The 16,231-nt window shown below is 36.3% G+C and overlaps 1 protein-coding gene across 3 annotated transcripts in view; it reads right to left on the reverse strand.

Annotated features, from left to right (window-relative positions):
* The window catches only part of PRIM2 (DNA primase subunit 2), a 110,178-nt gene that overhangs the window by 9,908 nt on the left and 84,039 nt on the right, over positions 1-16,231 (reverse strand). For all 3 annotated transcript variants that reach the window (XM_061460557.1, XM_061460558.1, XM_061460559.1), the window contains 2 exons: positions 3,486-3,612; positions 2,556-2,638 (listed from right to left, as the gene is read on the reverse strand). In XM_061460557.1, coding sequence (XP_061316541.1) covers positions 2,556-2,638; positions 3,486-3,612 — 210 coding nt within the window. The remainder of the gene's footprint in view (positions 1-2,555; positions 2,639-3,485; positions 3,613-16,231) is intronic.

Below are 16,231 nucleotides of genomic sequence, written 5' to 3' on the forward strand. Positions count from 1 at the left end.
ACCTCTTGGGTCAATGGTAAATTTTAGTCTTCTTGTCTTCTTGTCCATCTCGTTTTTTCACTGTCTCCAGGCAGGAGTAAAGCATAAGGCTCCAGCAACTTCAGCTGTCAGTGCTAAGCACTACTCATGCTAAGCAAAACTACTCAGTTAAAAGAACTCAGTTAAAGGAAGTCGCCTAAACTTAATTCACAACAGTCAACATCAGTTGCAATCTTCCCTAGGAGTCGCTGTGGTATCCCTCTGGCCTTTGTCTGCATTATTTCAATCTACTCTTATGGCAAGGTCTAACCATGTTTATCAGATCTCCAGGCACTGGCAATTAGCTCTGTTTGATAATTACAATCCCAACCAGGATCAGCCTAAGGCCAGGCAGTCCAACTTCCCCCTGCCTGTAAGTTAATACCACATTCTTTCCAATTATCTTATCCTGTTCATCTGAACAAAACTCTTTCAGTAACAGGTTAACATCAGCCCAAGATTGGCCATGTATCAAACAAAGGACAAGAAAATAATGATGCAAATCAACCCACATCTTCCCTTAATCTGAGTATTTGACTTGTCCACATAACAAAATCCTCAGGGTTTGCAGGTGATGGGTGTATATAAAAACAAAGAATCCAAAAGCAGTCCACAGTACAATTGCTCACCACCCAGTGACCAATGCCCAGCCTGACCTGAGCAGTCCCCTCTGGGTAACTCCCCCCAGTTTATATACTGGGCATGATGTGCTGTGGTATGGAATACCCCTTTGGCTAGTATGGGTCAGGTGTCCTGTCTCTGCTTCCTCCTGGCTTCTTGTGCCTCTCCTCACTGGCAGAGCATGAGAAGCTGAAAAGTCCTTGATCAGGGTAAGCACTGCTGAGCAACTATAAAAAAACATTGGTGTGTTACTAGCACTGTTCTCAGACTAAAGCCAAAACACAGCACTGCACCAGCTACTGGGAAGAAAATTAACTCTACCCCAGATGAAACCAGGATAGAGATCAATTTCTGAAAACCCAGCCACAGCCAACTTTTTTTACTATTAAGCTTTAGGTAGAGGGTATTTTGTTCTGGGTTACCTTTGGTTTAACGCTAGGAGTGGCCACTGCAGAGCCATGTACCCCGACTGCACTAAAACTGACACCACAAAGTTTGTACACACAACAGAGTCCATTTCAGGGCAAAGGTGACACTGATGGAAACAGGTTTTGTTAGTCACTTTTGGTAAGAAAATGTAAGACTCCTAGTGAACCCCAATCCAGCCTTACAAGAGAAAAAAACCCAAGCACACACAAACTGAAACCCAATTTATATCAAGTAAGGAACTGTGTTAAACATAAAGATACTGCCCTACTGCACAAATTCACTGAAGAAATAACCTTTACTAAATCCTATCCACACACAGCAAGTCAGCTAAACCAGTAAATCCTCACCAATCTTTCCAATGATTAGCAGGATAAAAATCTCACAGCAGCATCAATTTTTGATGCATATAAAATTGAGAAAAGCCAAAGTATCTCTAGTGCCTGTCAGATACATGGAAGACTGTCAAATGCTTATTTATACGAACAAGGAGAAAAGAAGACAAAACCAAAAGGAAAAACATTCCTAGGAAAAAGTCTGGGTATTTCCAAATTTGTTAAGAATGACTATGAGTGAAACTCTTTAAAACTATTATCTTTTAATTTGTATCTTAATCATTCCTTCCAAGAGAGACTACTCTAAGTGGAACTTCCACATTCTTCTCATCTAGTTCTAGCTCAACACTTCGTGGATGCCTGCTAAGCAATGGTGACACTCCACAGAAACTAAAGGTGACAACTTAAAGCAGGTTTTACCTATGGACCACTTAATATACACAACTTTTTGCTGAACTGTCTCAGTTTAACTTGAACCCATGTGACTTCCTCCAGTTAAGACGATGGCATCCTTTTACAGACTTAACCTCCTGCTAAAGGTAGCCATGGAATCACAGTCCTTCAGTATACATGCTGAAAAGTTCCAATTCCCACACTGTGCTTGCTGTATAAGATTTGGGTTTCAATTTCATGCTAACTTTTAAAAAACTGCTAAAAAACTCTGCTTAATTTCACTATGCATTTTACGTGCTTTTGTGGGTTAAGGGAAGTTAGCACAGTGGATGATTAAGAATGTATGTTTTTTTAGTTTATGACAGAAAACAATTGCTTACATGTACTGACTACAGAGCAGAGTATTGCACAAGTTACTGCAAGAATAAAAATAAATTCTCTAAAATACTGACAGATTCCTTTAAACTTTTTTTTTATCATAGTGCAGTAAAACAAAGTGAAACAAAATTCTGAACTGTATCCACTATAGTAATAAACCAACTCATAATATTAAACAATAAAAGATTAGGACAATAATCAACACATCAGTGGGAGCACTAGAGCCAGAAAGCCACGATTCTGGTTTAAACCTTTTATAAGAGGAGATACTTCACAATACATACTGACAAACTGCAGATAGCATTCCTAACCAAATGGAAAGTAAGAACTGAAAGGCAGTGCTTTATTAATATTAACAAAAGTGCCAACCAAACTAAGCCTTACCTGAGTTATTCCACTGGGAGCGATCTTGTATGACTGCAGCTTCTGCTTCAATAGCTCAGGATCACTGTGGCGGAATGGGCACCCTGACAGTAAAAAACACGTAATCTCATAAACAAGGCTGTTTACCCAGGAGTTAGTGCAGTAAGGCACTCAAGAGACCAGCTAAGCTGTTCCTAATTGTCTAACAGCTTATTAATAAAGAAAGTTAATTGCCCATGTGTACAATTGCTTACTTCTTCTAATAATTACTCCACCGCACGGTTATCAAGGCACCACAGGCTCAAGAGTTACATAAAATATCCCAACATAATATGCCACAATTCTCATTCACTGACAGGAAAAGAATTTTAGTTAGCTTTGTCCTGATAATGACAGCACTGGTACATATAATAGCTGGGAAAAAAAAATACAAAAAACCAGGAAAAGACAAGCAATAAGAGTCAACTGGTCTTTAAAGCATAGTCTTTTGTATAAATATTACTTCTAAAATACCTTAGAAAGTTCCACCATCATTTAAGAGTGAGGGGAGTTTTGTCCCAGAACTAGTTTTGAGATACAACTAAATGAATAACTTGGTACTAGAATAACAACAGTGAAACCATTGTGGGTCTTCCATGTTTAGTCACATAGAGGAATAATGCTTTAAAGTACCCTAGCAAACTTCAGAATTTCTGCACAATTTAATTAATCTCAAGACACCTCTAACTGGTCGCTTTTTAAAGCATCTGTACACTTAAAGTCCCTTCCACTGCATGACTCAATGTCTAGAAAAACAGAAAAAGAGCGATCCAGTGTGATCTAAAGAGAACAGTGCAAGCCCGCTACAGCCTTGAAGTTAAACATGTAATTTAAGGGACTATAGAAGCAAGTACTCTCTAACCAAGGTTTTATGCTGGTTTTAAACTTCCCCTCTCTCCCCAACGAACTCACCATGATAATCCCCTTGACTTGGTGGATTGGACATGATAATCTTCATGCAGCTATATGGGGTATAATCAGTTCTCTTCCCTTCTTTTCCATAGTTGTGGCGAATGCTATAAGCGTATCCTTTGTCAAACTAAATAAAAGCAAAAGAATTCTTGCATGTTGTGCCAGTGATTCTATCTGCTCTGCAAATAGAAATACTGGATAACAAAATAAATCTTACAATCATATTCAAACTGAGAAGAATCAAAACCTAGTTACTTGCTGCTAGCTTTGATTTTTGCGCTAGATGGTACGCACATACATGTGTTTTACAGATGTGTCGTGAGAAGTGATTATGAGAAGTGATCTAAAGTCTTTTCAGCTGATGCAGTAATCACTTCAAAGATAAGATAATTTCAAGATCACAGTTTTGAACCCCATGATGTTAGTAAGTGGAGAAAACACACCAATTTAAAGTCCTTCATGAATTGATTGCTTTATCAGGGCAAACACCAGAAATATAGATTTCTTTACTCAGGTTCATATTCTTATTCTCCCAAAGCATAATGCTTCATCTATACTTTGTTTCAACACTGAAGTTCAATTCCTTATATCCTAAAATGGAGTATACTTCACTTGTACAAAACAGAAATATTTTAGCAAATCTCTTTTGTCTACTGGTAGATTATCAGCTCCTCCAATAAAATGAAATCCTCTAAAGTAATAGAGACGTGAACAGATATTTATCTTGGCAGCTGAGTACAGTGCTATCAATATATCATTTTAGATAAGTCCTGTGGAGAACACACAATGATACGAGTTCGTGTTCTTTTATAAGTGATAATAGGTGACAGAAATTCTGTAGTAGAATCAGGTAATCTAACATACTGATTCCATTAAGTTGCATTAGTTACTATAAGACATCAAGAAAGATTTGTTCAAATACTATACTGCTAGTCCTAAAACCAAAACAAAACAAAACCCCAAATGGGATAAGATAATGAAACATCATATTTAGAATTACACATCCTCTCTTCTCCTCAAAAAAGCTATGACAGTACATGAAAGAAAAACTGTGCTCTTGCTCAATTCAAAATTTTAGGATTAAACTTATGCAAAGTTCTGTGTCTGAATATAAATAACTCCCAGAAGAATTTGTTTTCTTCTCCAAAACCACTTTAAAATAATTCTGTACTCTGGTTATTTTATCAGTATAAGACAACATAATATACTAGGAAAAATCATTCAAGCATACAACTGATAGCACTACTACTTCAAGGATACTCTCATTTTCACATAAAAAAGTAGTTCCCTGTTTGGCCTGTGGCCTTCCAAATAGTAATTCAGTATATTCATATACCTATGAAATACTTTGACCTGCTAGAACATGCCTAAAATAAAGTAGAAAAATTAGTGTATTTTTCTTCCTATAAGATACTATAATGTTTCTGAAAAATGTAAGTAATTGAAAATCTATAACTTAACATGCAAATACATAATGAACATGTATAAAAATATACACAACTTTTAAGAATAAAATCCTAAACTGCACCTGGTTCAAAAGGTAAAAACAGTTAGCATCTTAGATACTAGTCATAATCAAAGTCAATATATCAAGAAGAGTAACATTCAACACTCATTCCAAACAAGGTTCCAGACATCCAAAGCTCTGAACAAACACTGGAAAGAGAAAGAATAAATACATAGCATTGTGTTTTCCAGCACAGCCACAAGCAGGATCCCGTATGTAGGAATATTCCTATCTAGTCAACATTTTGGCTTAGGAGAGAAAAAAACTGTTTGGAGGAACAGTAAATCAACACCATTTTTGCTAGCAACAGAGTTGGGCTTACAAATTCTTCATTAGAAAGAAGAGTAAGACTGCAGGTGTGTGCAAGTACTTGGGAAATTACAGGGGAACAGGTAGTCTCCCCTTAGCAGGGCAAGCAGCAGGTCCTGAAGGAGCTGCAAATGGTATATCTATTCCTGAAAAACAGAAAACACCAAATACAAAGATGTGTGTATTTTAATTCCCAACCTCTGAGTGAACTTGCTGACTAAAGATGGAGTCTATCATCCCACAGCCAGCTATTCGTCCATCCTCATTGTTTATTAAAAATGAATAAAGCATATTTAATTTGATTAACAAAGGATATTTGAGCAAGCAGTTAAATTATTTTTCTGTAAGGGAAAAGCAAATCTTGAGTGCTTCAGGATGTATTGCTTAGTTTACCGGAAAATTAACACCCCTCTTTTATGTGTCTGTATACCAAAATCTTGAGATATGCTTTTCACATCACTTGCCTTAACATCCACAGAAATTACTTTTACTACCTAACTTATTATTTTATGCTGAGAAGCAGCTCTTGCAGTAAATAGAAACAACAGCTACATAATAACACAGCCTTGGGATGGGTTGGATATTTTCTCATTGCTTTCTTGTAATCCTGTTTGGATCTCAAGAGTTTTCACAGTGGCAGAGAGTAACATAGCTATATGGTACAAGTTAGCACATGCACAGTGACATGCTTTAATAACAGCTCTCATTCTTGTGATTCAGCATTTCTTAATATTGATCAAGGAAACAAGATTTTAGCAGGGCAAATATCCGACAGGCTGTGTGGTCATCCTCGGTGGAGAGAAACCATGAATTGCGGCATTTCATTTCAGAAAACACATCCTGTGGCACAGCCCTTTCTGTACATTGGCAGATGAACTTAATAATCAGTCTCATTCTTTACTAATGCCATTACTCTAGGACATGCAGAGATTACAATCCCCCTCAGAACCAATCTCTTTTGCCAGCAATTATTAATATGCAAGGTATAAATAAAAGTGCATTAAAAAAATGTATAAACTACACATTTGCAACTGGTATAGCTTGATGCCAGATTTCTACATTCCAGATAGGAATTTAAGGAATTGCTTTCTTCAATAAATTCTGATCATATAAATCCACAGAATATCACTGGATATGGAATGAGGATGTGCATCAAATGGACCATTTGGCAGGTATATGCTCTCCTTTGAAGAAAAGCTTTCATCAGACAAAGCAGGGAAGGATGGGTCATGCATACCTCATAATTATCAATTTGACACAATTGAATACACTTTCAAAAGAGAACAATAACAAACAACATTCCCAAGGCATTCCAGTGACTGCAGACTAAGTATGTCATGACTGAGTTACTTTCCTTAGATCACTTTATTGTCATATTTGCAGATTAGTATCTGGAAACAGAACTAGGTCCTCCATAAATTTTGTTATCAATTCTGACATTCAGCATGCATGTTAGAGCGGAAAATAATTTGCTGACAGATCTTTGTATGCTCAGGTTCACACTTCTGCAAAACTTTTCATATTTAAGTACTTTTATATACTTGTGCAAATTATTATGCATCTATTCTTTACAGTACTGGGAGATTTATTTATTTAAAGTCTAACAACTAAGCAAACTGATGGCAGTAATTTTATCTAGCTTCTTGGCTGACCACCAGATTAGTTCCAACTCTGCAAAATTCAAAGAAGTAATGGTTTCACATCTTCTTTTTAAACACTCATTGGGTAATTTCCTGTCTAAAAATTGTTGAGCCTGTATGGATAACAGCTTCCAATTCATAAATTTATCGCACACACTTGTGTATCTTCTGAAGTAATTTGTTCACTTTTTCATCCATTTCCTAGGCAGTTGCTCAAACCAGTACTGTTGACATTGCTTAGCTGGCATATCTTTTTCCAAGCAGCTTTTTTAAGCTCACCATTAATATCACCTCAATTTAGATTATCTTTTCCCAAGCACAGCTGTCATTTAGGAGCACAAGTAAATGCTTCTCTATCTGTCAACAAGAAGTTTCAATTTATCCTAAATTCTCAACCTATAGCACGATTTACACCTTAAAGGCACAGATCAGAGACATCAGTTAAAACTGAGTTGGAGAATTCCATTACATTGTGTGGCGGTGATTACAGAAAAATTCACACTAAGTACAAAAAGCTTCTTCCCCTCCAATTTCAGGTTTTCCAAGCCACATGAGGCAAGAACTGCTTTGCCCTGGAGATGATTCCACCTAGCATGAGGAAATCAAAAAGGTTTCATCAAACTCCTTGTATACTATCCACAGGAGTGTAAGCTGCGCAGCTAGTGAGCTAGATTTTGGGCTACCCCAGACCACACATGCAAAAATACAACAACGTATCCTAAAAGTATCTAAAGTAGCCTAAATTGCCTTAATATAACTCAGCCCAAGATACAATTCATGTGCACTATTTCTCCACGTATTTGCATGGACTAAGACTTTGAAGCAGAAGCATAAAATAAACTACAGCAGGATGTCTTCTGCCTTAAGACACTGCATCAAATTAACAGCACAACAGATCGAGCAACCTGGTATAGTGGAAGGCTTACCTGCCCGTGGCAGGAGGGTTGGAACTAGATAATCTTTCAGGTCCCTTCGAACCCAAACCATTCTGTAACTCTATGATCTTAAAGCCATCTCTTATAAAAACACAGTTTTTCTTAGGCACACACTTGGTCATCTATGGACAATTTTATTAGCTACTTCAAGACACTGCAGAATTTCTTTCTGTATAAATTATCAACACCCTTTTTTTTTTTTTAGTCTGTTGATGTTTCATGTACATTTTACTAAAAAAGAAGTAGATGCATTTTGAAACAAATGGTCAGACACATCTCAATTCATGTTTGAAAGGGGGTCATAAAGGTTAAAGCTACTACAAAAACTACTTTAAAAAAAACCTAACAGCACATAAAATTCTGACTTGATTTTAATGCTCACCAGTAAGAGTAGAAGGAGAAAAAAAACTAAGTGATTTTTATTGTGATACGTGATTCATTTCTACTTCCAGAAAACTGAAATGTCTTTGTAATTACAGAATTATGCAGCAGTCTTTGTTTAAAGGTTATTTTTAAAGATCTGATTCCCTTAGCATAATACCCTACATTCTTGGAATAATATCATATATACAGCATTTTTCTTTGATAAAAAGATACATCTAAAAAAAAATAAATCCTTTCCATATTACACTGCACCAATCTTCTTTATGGGATTACAATGCTTAAATCATTTCACACAGTCCTCCACTAATTATACTAGTAATTTTCTCTGGTATCTTTACTATTTCAGAAAAATCACAAATGTAGCAAACAATGAATATGCTATGTATCTAGGAATATCGCTGTTTTGACACTCCCAAGAATCATTATTTTTCCTAAATATTTGCTTAACCTACTTCAAAATTTTCTTTGAGTAACACAACCCCAAAAAAGAAAAAAAAACGAGAGAGTGAAAGAACAGCAGCTTTAAGATAAAAATCAGTTTGTGGGTGACTGATTTCACCCATATCAGAATTCCACTAACAAGTTAATACACAGACTCATTGAAAATATTGAAAGTTTCATGCTGGCAGTTCAGAGTGTTGCTGAACAGAGATGCAAATATCTATAATTTCAAATAAAACAACTACACAGTCATGTTTATGAATTATAATTAAGAATTATAAGGAACCTGGAAATTATAACAAGAAAATTAGTATTTTAGATGGTAATTAACACTGAACAGGTGATGAGAAGTTCTGTTGCTTTGTTTATAGTAGAAGAAAATAGTAAATCTTATTTTAGACAAGAATTAAAACAGCTGCATTAAAACGGCAATATTTGACAGCACCATCAAAGATACCGTGCTTTTCTTAAGTATCTATAAAAATACATTGCTACTTTCCTTCAAATAACAAATGAACACTCAATAAACCACTTTACTGTTATTTTCAACAGATTTATGCAGACCATTCTCTACAGTTTAAAGGAGCTCTTAAGAAAAGTCTTTCTAATATCAGAGAACAATCCTGAATCCTTTACTAATATTTACTCTGTAACATACTCATTTAGAAAGTCTGATATTATAAAAAAATCCAATAATTAATTTTTCAACCAATGAATCTCATTCAATTAGGAACAAAACCCACACTGCATTTCTGGTACTCCATCAATTACAAGTACACCAATGCCTTTCAGATTTTTATGTTGATGTTTTTCAATTGCTGTTTCTCACATTTCAATATCCAGAGAAGTCAAGTGATGCAACTTGGAAGTGTACCTTTTCAGGTAAGCAGTAAATTAATGAGGCTATTCATTTCATCAGAAGTTGCAGAGAGAAAATAGGAGACTCAAAAAAATTCAATGGCAAAGGAGAACACAGAAAACATCACTGAAAGAGATGTAAGAGTGTAAACAGATTGCAAAGTAGACAGAAATTTGGCATGTGGTACAATAAAACGACTGTAAGTTAAACAGAACAGTAACAAACTGTGTGCATCTATAGGAATAAGATTCAACTCCAGACATCTAGAGTTCAGACATCTCCCATTACTGTCAATGCAGGTCAATGCAATCCAAGAAGCCTGGGGAGCAGTTCAATTTACCCTGATATAGGCACCCAGAGGCTAATTAAATACATCATTCTCCAGACTCTATTGACTGTATAGGCTAGATGTCTATTGATCATAATGGCAGCTTAGGATCCCAATGTAAAGAACATGTATACCAAGGAGAAAAGAACCTCAGTAAGTCTGTATCAGAACTGGGAGAAATCCATACTTATACATTCACTACTGTGGCATATATTACAGGTTTCCAGAGAAGATGGATGAAGACTGGTTATGGACTCAAAACTAAGTTAAAAACCTAAATCCCTACTGCTTTTCCAAGCTCTATCAATACTTTGAAGAAGAGTGCACTCAAATGATGTTCTATCGTTTTATTTGAACATGTTTACAGTCTCATACAGTTCATGTTCTGTAATACTGTAGCATATACCACAACCTAGAGTAGCGTGTACAATAAAAACCTAAATATACAGGGAAGAAATGGGAAAGAAAACTGATGTCAGACATGTTGCCATTATGTGAAGAATCCTGAAATGTATCCAACTGGACTCTGATTACAAGACCAACCAGCGATGAAACACAGGACTGGGACATGAGGTTTAGACTGCACACTGAGACAGGGTTTAGTCTCGCTAGCCTGTCACATCTTAAAGCTGTGGATGAGCATAGGCATTCAGAAGATCAGACTGCAATATGCCAAAGTGGCAGCCAACTGGACATAGGAAGATATTTAGGAGAGCCACTACTCTCAGCTCCAGCTCACACCCCAGATATTTCTACTTCACAGAAAATAGCGCAATATGTTATCACATCAAATTGTTGTCACAATTTTGTTGTCACAAAAAGTCTGGCATAACAGGCTCCTGCATTCTAGTAATAACAATTTTCCTGATAAGGAATGAGAAAGTGCATACCAGAAAACAAAGCTATTCAAGCAGCCATACTACACACTGGAAATTTAGAAGGGTATGACTTCCAGGTCACTGAAATAGCAGAAGAGAAACTCACAAATGAGAGGAGGTCTGAGGAAAAAATGTGTCAGACATTCCAGGCAATCAAAATTAGCAGGAGTTGCCTCATTTTGAACATGACTCTTGGCATTAAAACAACAGACACATGTTCAACCACAGCATCAGAAATGAGTCCAAAGGAACAGTGCATATTGATCTGCTCTTGAAAAGGGCTGCTGCTGGCATGGGTTGAAATTTACCTGCTACGGTGTTCTGAAAGACAGGATACTGGAATTAATCCAAGGAAGGCTGGCTCATTATCCAATATTCCAGTTCTACTGAGGACATCTGCCAGAATCAAAAGATCTGAGCAGGTTTACCACAACAGTTGGAAGTTCTTTATCTATGCATTGTATCAGGAGCAACCACCTCCTGATAAAGCGGAAGACATCACAGAAGCTTAGAATCACAGAATGGTTAGGGTTGGAAAGGACCTTAATATCATCCAGTTCCAACCCCCCTGCCATGGGCAGGGACACCTCACACTAAACCATGTCACCCAAGGTTCTGTCCAACCTGGCCTTGAACACCATCAGAGACAGAACATTTACCACTTCTTTGGGCAACCTGTTCCAGTGCCTCACCAACCTCACAGTAAAGAACTCATTCCTTATATCTAACCTGAACTTCCCCTGTTTACGTTTGAACCTGTTACCCCTTGTCCTATCACTACAGTCCCTAATGAAGAGTCCCTCCCCAGCATCCTTGTAGGGCCCTTTCAGGTACTGGAAGGCTATGAGGTCTCCACGCAGCCTTCTCTTCTCCAGGTTGAACAGACACAACTTTCTCAGCCTATCTTCATACAGGAGGTGCTCCAGCCCCTTGGTCATCCTCGCAGCTCTCCTCTGGTCATGAGCTCACCAAATTGCTGGTTGAACTATGCAGCATTCTATAAACATGTAAACTTTGAAGCATGGACTGGAAGGTTTTGCACACCTTTTTGGACTACTTAAACCACAGCAGTGTTTTTCCCTTTTAAAACAATGTACTTTGCATGAGGAGTTTCCCTCAGCAAGCCCCCCATCTTGACTGATTAGGTATTACTGCATTACTTCATTAATTTATTACTGAATCGCCCTGCAGGCACCCTTGCAGTGTAGCAGTGTTATTAGGAATCCTTTACAGACTGCTATTCCTCAATCTATACACTGATCAGAATAACATCTAAAACCAAGTTCAGCACTAGATGACAAAAGGCATGTAAGAAGCAAGGTGTGCTAAAGGCAGGACTTCTTCACTAATCGTGAGATTGAGTGGTAAATTGCTGTAACCCTCAGGTTATAACAGCCCACCAGCACAGTAGTCCTCACTGATTAGAATACTATGACTGACTCAACCTAGTCATTTAAATGAGTAATGAAATACAGTAAAGTCCAAGAGATTCAATTTTACTCTAAGCCTCAGATATGCAGAATCATCAGTATTACTCAAAGAGATACAGTGACTTGGGTTGGAGAATATCCCTTTAACCAATCCAAGGGACAGTTATCAAAATGTGATACAATTGTGGCAAAAAATTGCCTTTTACCGAGATGTGGTCAAATCTCTTAGACAAGGACTGGTGTCAGAACACTAGGATGTTAAGTCTCCAATCACGTAATGTCTCAAGATACCAGCAAATCTCCAGTGTAAGTGCAGAAAAAGAATAAATTAATTTTCTGGCTAAACTGACCATTGGAAAAAAATCAATTCTTAAAATGAAACTACAAGGAGGCTGAGTAATTAATATGTTTCCTTAGACTGATAAGTACTCCTTATATCTACTCTTGAAACATGTACACTTAACATTTTCAATGCAGTTATAAAAGAATGACAAAAACCAAGGCATTAAAACACAAAACTGTATACAGATATTTGATGTTTGTCAACCCTTTTGAACACACAGTAAACTAGATATTAGAGCTCTCCAAATAGCACGGTTTGATAAAAAACACATATTGGCCCTTGCTGTCATAGTAAGGAGAACTGCTTACATATAAGGACCCTTTAATACCCTATCTTATGCAGAGTGCACTGTAATCAAGACATATTTGACCTCTAGAATGCAACCATGACAAGAGTCTCTCTGAATTCAACAACAGAAGAAAGCTTGTTTTAAAATACACAAAACTACCCAGACACACCCTTTTTTTAACTTTTGTTAATTCATCATGGATTAAAAGACAACTTCACTGCAGGGGAAATGCAAACAGAAAAATAAAGAAGCTCTACTGCCAGACTGCTCTGAACTGTCTCAGAAGGAACATATACCTCAGTTTTTAGTGTCTGCTGTAAGGTTCTAAAAGCAGGGAAATAATTCTGGTAAGAAAGTACATGGAAGAACCCAACTACTGTTATTAATCTTAAATAAAGCTCAATCTTTCTTGTTTAAAAAGAAAAAAAACAACAAACACTTCCTGAGTTTCACTGGTGTTGCTGCAGTTCTCATGCCCCAAACCCAACTCCATTAAGCAGACAATTTAGAAAAATAAAAAAGGAATTTAAACAACAGACCTTGCCATAAAGACCCCTGGCTTTTGCTAGTTGTTTGAGGGACGTTTCATTTTTCAACTTGTGTAAGTGGACTTAAGAACGGGCACAGGGAACAGGAAAAGCTAAGAGCATACCACATTATGCGGAATTCCGTTTCACAACTAAATAGCATTGTACATTTCAATATAAAATCACAACCTAACCTAAATCAATATATTAAATTTCTGAAACATAAATTGTGCATAGCCTAAATAACATATAAAAGTGCTGTCCTGTATTTATTCACGAGATTCAATAGATTTCAAAGACAGCAGCAGAATGCTAAATCAATTCTGAAAGTAAAAATATATTTTTAATTACGTCTTGCCTATGCGGTATATCAGCAGAGTGCACATATGATAAAGCATGCTGCTTTTCTGGATGACTGAATATGAAATACAGACACGATTTACTGGCTGAACATAGACAGATGGAATATGACATCTGTATGATGTTACAACAATTACATGGATGTTATCAGAGAAGGTAAAGTATACAGGATTCTGGGCTTTGCTTGGGAAGGCAGTTCATACAATTACAGGAAATCCAACACTTAATAAAATAATTTTAAAATATTCTTTCAAATTATTATATCAAGATAAATGAACTATTCCATCAAAACCTTTCTGTTCAAAAAGCACAGGAAAGCATCTGGGAGAGACCTGCTATGTCATTCAGTTCATCTTGGAAAGTAAGAAAAAGACACAAATTAATTTCAGGACCAGTTAACCTCTGACTTAGAACCTGGGGTAAACAGCTGAAGAGCTTAAACACATTACTGGTGGGATGTGTGGCAACATATAGCAGATAAGTTTCAGCAGCTGGATACAGAGAGCTGTAAAGTTAAGAAGGTATTTGACAAAGCCTGCTAAAGAACATACTTGGTGACACTCAGTTACTTCACATTTGCTGAACTTAGAAATTTGGCAACTGGATAGGCATAACCATCTATTACTTTTCTTAAAATGCCATGGACTTACTTGCTGTTGCTGTGATGGCTAATAAAATAGGACAAAATAGGACTGCTGACAAGTACACAGCCTTTCTACAGCAATAATAGTGCAAGTCTGACAAGTGGCTGAAGACTACAAAAGAAATCTTAGAAAATTTAAGGTCTAACTTTACCATCCTTTTTTACACATACAATTTTAAAAAGATACCACAGTATGGAAAGCAAATGTGTGCTGCTGGGAATAAAACAAGTCATAAGAGAGCCAATTCTGACCTAAATTAGTTTTAATACAGGAAAGACATTTATTGCTTTCATTCTTGTCAGTGCAAGAATCTTATTAGTAACCTGTTCATACACCAGATTACATAGTACAGATTTCAGGGCTTAATATGTAACAACCATGGAAATTGATTCTATTTCTTTCTCTTCTTGTAGCTAGTATAGTTAAAAAATTAACTATAATTATGCCAGCAGTGCAGTTAATATCATGGAAGAGAGATTATGTTCCTAAGACATGCCACATGCTTAAAGACCATCCAAAATTTTCCCTTATAAGTCCGATGATGAAAACTGAGAATCAAAAGGAAGAGAAGATACAGTTTAAAAAAAAAGGCTGAATAAACTGAAGTACTTCAAAGTAAATAATCACAGGAAAACGCCTCCACAACTTTGGCTTCACAACAAAGATTGGAGAATTCCAGTTTTCGTAGAACATAATTGAGAAATCTGGTAGCAACTGAAAAGGCAATTATGTTTGGAGTGAAAGAACACACACTTGTACCATAGCAATTAATGTGATTCCTAGAGTATTTATGTGCCTACACAATAACCTCCAACTACATCACAGCCTAAATTATTTATGTTTTCTAGTACATCATCATTAGTTGATATCTATTTGAATAACACCCACAAAAAAAAAAAAAATGGTAAAAAAACAATGGTTTTATACCAATTGCATTTCATATAAGAAATACTGCTTTAAAATTTCAAATTTATTACACGAAAAATAGCATTTTTAAATTTTAAAAAAAACCACAATGTTTCAGTAACAAAAATGCTGTCATTAAAAAAAAAGTTAAAATAGGAAATGAGAGTGAAACAGATTCTTGTCACTATTCAGTAAACTTAGATAACTAAGGTACACTGAGATGCTGATTAGTAATTTACAGCCTGAGAAAACAAAGTGTCAGAGGGGAATACACAGAAGTATGACCGAGTTTAATATGCGTCTACATTAGCTATGGGGCATAATTAAAACTTCATCGTTCTCTTAAATCTACATAATTACGCCCCAAAGACACTTTCTCTTTAGTATCCTTAACTTTACTGATAAGCCAGTAAGAACCTTGGGTTTAAAAGGTCAGGCAAACATTGTCTTAAAGTAAAATATATGCTTACAAGTAAAAGGGTAAAAAAGTAAGGCACTGGTTTGGGTTTATTCCTTCTAGTGCTCAGGCCTCCAGGTGTGGCAGGCAAAACAAAATTCTAATTGACACTGAAAGAAAACAGTACCAAGTGAAGCTGCAGATTACTCCCCTGTCAAAAAGTACAGGGAATTGATGAAGCATCTGCCACTGGGGGAGGGTGGGTATATGTGGGAAGGGTGTGAAAATGGCTAATTTTGGAAATACAAACAACTCCGTTAATTGACACTAAAAAGCATCATTAATTTTGGGGGTGGGAGAGTATCTCTTTACCAGTGAATATTCTACCTTTACATTTAAATACCACGTAAGTTAAGTAGTTGAATTCAATAGTACATTATGCACCACCTGCCCCATATTATTACTATTCTTAATCCAATTTTTTAAACTTCTGAATACAATTAAATCATGTGCATGTTATATATACATATACACACACAATACATATAAATTTATTACATATATGTTTA

Source organism: Pezoporus flaviventris, unplaced genomic scaffold, assembly GCF_033815535.1.
Source record: "Pezoporus flaviventris isolate CSIRO_AGI_PZ_B2104156 unplaced genomic scaffold, CSIRO_AGI_Pfla_v1 ptg000031l, whole genome shotgun sequence".
In the NCBI taxonomy this organism is placed as follows: Eukaryota; Metazoa; Chordata; class Aves; order Psittaciformes; family Psittacidae; genus Pezoporus; species Pezoporus flaviventris.